Source organism: Cricetulus griseus (genome assembly GCF_003668045.3).
Source record: "Cricetulus griseus strain 17A/GY chromosome 1 unlocalized genomic scaffold, alternate assembly CriGri-PICRH-1.0 chr1_0, whole genome shotgun sequence".
In the NCBI taxonomy this organism is placed as follows: domain Eukaryota; kingdom Metazoa; phylum Chordata; class Mammalia; order Rodentia; family Cricetidae; genus Cricetulus; species Cricetulus griseus.
This window is the reverse complement of record NW_023276806.1, coordinates 32,668,311-32,675,613: the sequence shown is the minus strand read 5'-3', so window position 1 is coordinate 32,675,613 and position 7,303 is coordinate 32,668,311. Positions and strand designations below refer to the sequence as shown.

Genomic DNA, 7,303 nt, shown 5'->3' with positions numbered 1-7,303 from the left:
GCATTGTTAAACATTAGTATTAACAATCATTAAATTACGGTTGGTTTAATCTTGTCTTATTTAGTATAGTGATTCATAGCAATATCTATAACATCTATATTTATCTTTATATCAATGTCTATATATTTATGTTCATGATATTAAAAAATTAAATGCAAGTATTTTGTATTTTTTCTGTAAATTTTATTTTATCTCAATGAAGTAAAGCTGCAAGTAAATTAAAATATAGGGAAAGAACAAGGCATCAGTAACCAACCCTGTAGAATTAAAAATCCTTCATGAAGCATTAGCAAACTTACTGAGAGTAAAAGCATATTGTTCAGTGTAACATATCAATTACAAAATAAACTCCACAAAGTATGGAAATCTAAACAACAGTCATTGATCTGCATATGTGACTCAGAACCAGGCCAGGTAGCTGAAGGAAGGGGGTGCATGCAGGTATAATCGGGGTGTTTGAGGCTCTATATATTTAGAGACCTGGGTGATGGATGTTTTCTTTCTTCAGCATGTTGTTTCCAAAGCCTTCAAAAACAGTGTGACATACAGATTTGAAAGGAATCTTTTCGACTAGTCCTTTAGAATCAAAGCCAATGGACAGAGAAGAAGTGAACTTACCTACTTTTTTTGGTTCCTAATTTTTCTTTTTGTACCTTTTCTATACCTTATTGGGTGGTTTTGGCAGTGATTTATTTGTTTTAATTGTGCTTTTAAAGAATTGATGATACAGGGAAATATATTCTGTACAATTCATACAAAAGAAAAATATTTAATAAAGGAAAATTTGCATCTGCTTTTCCTAGTTGCAACTGGTAATAATTTAATTATTAGTACTCAGTATGAAATTTTAATTTAGAAGTCTGTGCTATTTATAATGGTAAAGAAATAAAGAAATACACTAAAGTGCTCTTAGGAAGCACATGCAAAATTTCCACACCCTACACATGCTTTGCTAACTCTCATTGCTTCTTAGGTTTTCTTCTCCATATCAGGTGTATAAAGAAAGATGGAAGGAGGTAAAATACCACAAAAGGATCATTTTAGTTTGCTCTCATAGTTAGAGCATGGAAACATATTGATTGATCTGTAAACTACTAGCTAGAACCAAGATTGAGTCTGAATGCTCTCATAGCCTTTAGAAAACAAAAAAGTTTGAACACAAGTCTATTTTCACATGCACTTCAAATGCATATTTTAAAAATTTATTTATTTTATATCCTGACAACAGTTTCCCCTCCCTCCTTTCTCCCAGTCCCTCCCCCAACTCCCCTCTGTTCCCCATTCTCTCCTCTTCTATTATTATTAAGAAAGAGCAGGTCTCGGATAGATATCAATAAATGGGCTATATGATGTTGCAGTAAGAAAAAGCACCTCCTCTTGGATATTTTATCATTTATTTTTACTTAGTGGAGTTGGAACAGAAACTCAATTTGTTTCAGCTTAATAATTGGGTAACTTTTCTGAATCACAAACTTTAGAAAGTAGCTCTGGTTGCCAAAACACAGGATTAATAATAGATAAAAGTGTTGGGGGCAGAAACAGTACAGAGAGACAGGGACAGACAGACAAAAACTTAAGAGATTTTTGTCCTGTGATTAAAGCATTTTGTATTTCTGCCACTTCCCATTTTAGACATTGGGCTTCATGGCAAAAGTCAAAAATAACAAAAAAGAAGATAAATAGACAGTAGATCAAGTCATCTAGAATGCAAACTCTAAAAAACATCTTTCAGCCTTCTCTCTAATTGTGACTCAGAGATCTATTTCAGGCACTAAATGTATCAGGCACTAAACACTGATACATTTCTTTTCTGCTGTATATTAATGCTTGAACTCAATGAACTTCTAGGAGAGGCACTATTCCCTTTTTCAAGACCCAGAGTGCCTACAAATGAGTGAACAGCTAGCTGAATTAGGCTACCACTAAGAACATACACAGCACTTACTTTTGTGTTCTCCCTGGCCACATTCCACTCTTTCCCAATAGAAGCTTCTGCCTGTGTAAGGGTGGAGTGAGAAGACTTAAGTGTGTAGCTTGTGATGTTACTAGGAGACAGATCTAACTCACTGATCCTCTTCTTTTAAAGTCTTTGTCCTTCTTTCATGTTGTTCCCCAAGCCTTAGGCAATGAAATGTATTGTGGGTGTGTCCATTGGGACTGGGCTTCACAGCTCTGTGTGTCGATTAGCTGTAGATTTCTGTAGTGGTCTCTGTGTGCAGTAAAGAGAAGTTGCTTTGATGAAGGGTGAAGTCTATGCTTATCTGTCAGATTCAGGATAAATATTTACAGATTATTGTTAGATATTATGCTGGTTTAGTAAAGTAGTGGCTATCCGTTTTCCTCCAATAACCATAACTTCACTAGCACCGAGTAGTTAGATTCCCAATACAAGGCATGGTTTACCTCTTCTTGAGCAGGTTTTAAGTCCAATTAGAGAGCTGCTGGTTACCATCAAGTTATGCATGGCACTATTGCACCCTTGGAGTTATTGTGGCTCATAGGCATCATAGCTGGGTGGAATTATTGGCTGCTTCCCTCTTTTGGAAGCTTGTTTGGAGTCTTCTGGTACTACGAAAGTTAGTCCTCAAGGAGGGGATATAAGCTGAACAATGATGACATCAAAAATATACCAAACTGAATGGAGAAAAGCTCACGAGGCCCCAGCCCTACACAAAGAACTACAGGCAACTGAGGAAATCTGAAAACAGGAGATGTGATCTTCCCTAAGGAAGAATACACCAATTGGTTGTAAAGTGCCCAATGGTCAACTCTAAAAATATACATACAAGAATCATTATATGGACTGAACAGATTATATTTTGTAATATATATATATATATATATATATATATATATAATATATATGCATGCAATAACAATTACTGAAAAAAAATGGCCATGCATTTGAAGGAGAGTGGAGAGGAATATATAGGAAGGTTTGGAGAGAAGAACAGAACAAAAAACTGTTGCTATTATGTTGTGATCCCGAAAACACAAAGAAATCAACTAAGCAAACAAGTGGAGTGATGCCTCACACAGTTCCATCTGCCCTACTTTGAAATCTGCCACCTGAATTGAGCATGATGGACTTAACATCTCAGGCACTCCAGGTGGGAGAGGTGAAATACTCATTTTTCTAAGTAAGAGTTATCTTCTGTCAGCCTATAGAAAGCTCAGGGAAAATAAGAAAGCGACAACAGACATGTCATTTACAGCCAGAGCTCCTGGGAGGCAGCTGTTGTGTAAATTGTTTCTGACACTCAGTTATGATCTGATATGCATCAGTGCTAGCTACCAAGGCTCTGACTATAAACTTGTTCAGCCAACCTGCTTCATTCCAGCAGGAACTTACTGCTTTACATCCCATTTCAAATGCCCTTCTCAGATGGTCCACACTAAACAGAGTCGGATAATTGCTTACCTGGAGGAAATGCTGATGGGCGCTTTCCTCGAATAGTTTTCTTTGATTTCATCCTAGTCTCCATGTCAAATTTTTCTATGATCATCTGAAAAGGGCCCTTGATAAAAGAAGTTTGAAAAATTATCTACTAACAAGACATATCAAAATCTCTGTGTGAAAAAAACATTGAGAATCATATTTATGTTGTTCCAAACTTTGTCAAACATTCTCCCCTTCTTCAAATGCCTCAAATTAATCACACTAAAACTACTTCACTGATACTCTTTAGCAAACACACTTTTGAAAATTATTCAAGAAATGGTAAAGTTGTTGTAATAAAAGGATATAAAGAATTAGAGAAACAAATCCTAATTTGATAGCAACTAAATCGAAACAGGTTAAGTGTTGTGGGAGCATACATCTTAATGAAACATCAAAATTGGTTGCTAGGTCTCTGTGTGTATAGATTCTGTGTCTTTTGCAACAATGGATTCAATCCACTGAGGCCAAAAATAAAGCTAATCTTGGTACTGATTGTGTTTGTACTGAGCACAAACAAATTTTCTTATAACTTCTTAAATTATTCAGTATGATCACCATTTGTATGGCTTTTATTAGTCATTACAAGTAATCTATAATTATCTTAAAATACAAGGATGTAGACTATATGCAAATACTTTTATATAAGGGACTAGACATGTGCTGATATTAGTGTCTGCAGTGTATACTAGAGTCAAGCTCCTGGTGAACCACATGCTGGTATTAGTGTCTTCAAGGTAAACTAGAACCAAGATCCTGGTGAACCACAGAGAAAATTTGATAAGTAGATGAAAAAGGAAAAGCCCACTTCTCCATGCTGTTCATAAACACAGACTAATTTTTTTCTGCAGATGTTTTTATTTGAATTAGAGGAAACAAGATTGTTTTACATTATAATCCCAGTTCCCTCTCCTTCCCCTCCTCCCCTATCACCCCCCCCACTAAAACCCTATCTATCACATATCCTTTCTGCTCCCCCTGGATGGTAAGGCCTTCCATAGGGTGAAAGACAGACTGATTTGAGATTTATATTTATATATACAAATTAAATTCATAAGACTCCAAGAACAAAAAAAATAGAGTATTTTTCAACTTTGTTATGGATCCTTTGTTATCTAGGACTTGGAGAACAGTAAAAAGTAAAGGAAAAGCATAAATTAAACTATAAAATAATTTCCAGTCAAAAGATACCATTGAAGGCTGTACGTTGGAGGGTGTTGGCAAGATGACTCACTGGTTAAAGACATTTGCTTCAAAGACTGAAGCTCTGAGCTTGATTCCCAGGATCCCCATGGTGGAAGGAGGGAACTGACTTCTGCAAATTGTCCTCTGACTTTCACATGCATGCCATGGCCCATGTGCCTTGCCTCACTTCCATAGTTAATTTGTTTTATTTTATTATTATTACAGTGGATAGGAATGTAGTTTAAACTGTAGGGTATAGGTACAGATTGAGAAAAATAAAAACAATTAAAAAATTTAGTGTGATGAGTCTCTAAACTACTTACTGCACCACAGGAGCTCAATTTCCATAATGAAAGTTAAGATAAAATAAAATCAGAGAACTCTACAGTGGTTAGCATCTAGGGAGCGACAAGTTGAACAGGGCCAATCAAACAAAACATGAAGATAAACAGCAACAGATCATAGGAATACTGGAGTTAAAGGATAAACTAGAACATACTACAGAGAAATACAAAGCAGACTTATTAAGCAAAATAGACCAGACAAGTACTGTTTTATGGAAAACATTTACTATAAATATGTAAACTGTTAATGGGATAATTTTAGTATATGAAGCAAATCAGAATGGCTAAATAAGTAACTGGCAAAAATCATATTTCTTTTTTTTTTTTAGAAAAACTCAGCAAAATAAAATTCTGGTTTATTGTTGGATGTTGTTTCACACATACATCAAACATGCCAAAAAATATAAAAATAAAAATAAAACAGCAACTTCATAGACAAAAAAAAAAAGGAAAGAAAAAAAGAATCCTTTTATCGTTGGCCTTTTTAACCATCTCCTACAAACCAATTACTTATAGTACAGCTAGGTATTTACACAAAATAAGTTACTGGAATGCTCAGAATAAGATTGTTTTAGTTTTTTTCTTCTTTGAGATTATAATGAACATGGTTACACCACCAGTAAGGTCAGATAGAGAACAGAGAACGCTTTGAAGCCTGGTTTGGTCACCCATTATCATTAAAAAATGGCTGACCCCCAACAATATGTACAAAAATATAAAATGTAAATAAAAATACAAACGAATTTTCCTTTTAAAGTGTTTTTAAGAAAAAAAAGCAGAGCCTTGGAAGGTTTTTTTTTTTTTTTTTTCTTTTTCCCTCCCTTGTTGCAAATTCATGGTGTGGTTTTGGTGGGGTGGTGGAGAGCACATGTCATCTGTGGGTGGCTCGCTAAGAGCGGGGCCTGCTCCTCTACTCAAAGGTGACCACGTTAAATTCTGAGAAGGGAAGTTGAGGGCGAATAGGTCACAGTGGCCTTAACTTTAACTTTTCCTTTCTGCTGTCTAGTCATCCTCATCGGTCTTCTGCTTCTTGATGTCAACATCATCATCATCATCATTTTCAGCTACCTGCTTGCCCGTAGGAGCCTCAGCTTCCTCATCTTCATCCTCTTCCTCACCATTGCCTTCCTCCTCCTCCTCCTCCTCCTCCTCCTCCTCTTCCTCCCCACCTTCTTCCTCTTCTTCATCTACCTCATTGTCAGCCTCCTGCTGCCGGTTTTCCTCATTAGCATTCCCATTGGCAGGTGCCCGTCTTCCATTCTCTGCCTCCTCCACAACTTCCTTCTCCTTCAAGTCCTTGGTGGTGATCTTGGAGCTGGTGTCCACCGCCGCCTCTGACATGGTGGGGCACACCAATGCTCTGCAGCGAGGGAGGGAAGAAATCGAGCTCCAGTACTCTTGGGGAGAGAGCTGCTGGAGTCCGCCGCGGGAGAGGAGGCAGGCAGCAAAGGCGGATCCAGCAAGCTCAGAGCAGGAGTCTGGACCCGGGACCCAGGAGCAATGCAAAGATGGCTTTTCAGAGCAGCCAAATGGGCCAAAAATCATATTTCAATTGTGGGAGTTTCACAGATTTCTCTCAACCATCATCATTTCGTAAAGAAAGAATAGGAAAAGCAGAACATATTTGGGTATCAGATACTCTGTACAAACTGTCCTAGAGCATACATAGGGTACCCAGAGGAAAAAGCACATTTGAGTAGATCTCAGATTTATTTATGTGTGTTTGTTCTGAGACAAGGTTTCGTTATGTAGCCCAACCCCTCCTAGAACTCACTTTGTGACCCAAGTTGACCTTGAATTCACAGAGATTATGGTACCTGTGCCCCTCCAGTGCTGTGATTAAGGGCACATGTCATCATGCTGGCCCCTATTTGAGATTTTTAAGGACTACATCTTCAGGATGTATTTCTGATCACAACAAAATAAAGTTAGAGCTTAGTTAATTATTGAAACCTAATATATTTGTGCTTTAATGAAACTCTCTGAATAATTCAGAGTTAAAAATATTACAGTAATTACAAATACTAGAAAGCAATAATGGACATGTTGGCCAGCAAAATCTGTGTTTTACAGGTCAGATGCTACTTAATCCCCATGAAAATATGACCATTTAGACTGATATGTCAACTGGTGTTGTCATTGTGTAGGTCTTGCTTTGGAAGCTGTACTGTTGAGATTTCATGGTTATAACATCTTTGTCATTAGGTAAAACATAAAATCTTTCAGCAGACGTCCTGGTCCTCTGACTTTTAACACATCTTGAAGCTTTCTCCTTGCTGATGTTCTGCGACACTTAGGTGTTAGGTGTGCGGGTTGTGTTGTAGATTATCAACTG

At 37.1% G+C, this 7,303-nt stretch overlaps 1 protein-coding gene across 1 annotated transcript; it reads right to left on the bottom strand.

Annotated features, from left to right (window-relative positions):
• Positions 1–5,959: 5,959 nt before the first annotated feature.
• On the bottom strand, positions 5,960–6,309 carry LOC100770893 (prothymosin alpha). The gene has a single exon (XM_027395416.2). It carries the CDS (start codon positions 6,307–6,309, stop codon positions 5,971–5,973), a length of 339 nt encoding a protein of 112 aa, XP_027251217.1. The 3' UTR covers positions 5,960–5,970.
• Between the last annotated feature and the right edge of the window lie 994 nt (positions 6,310–7,303).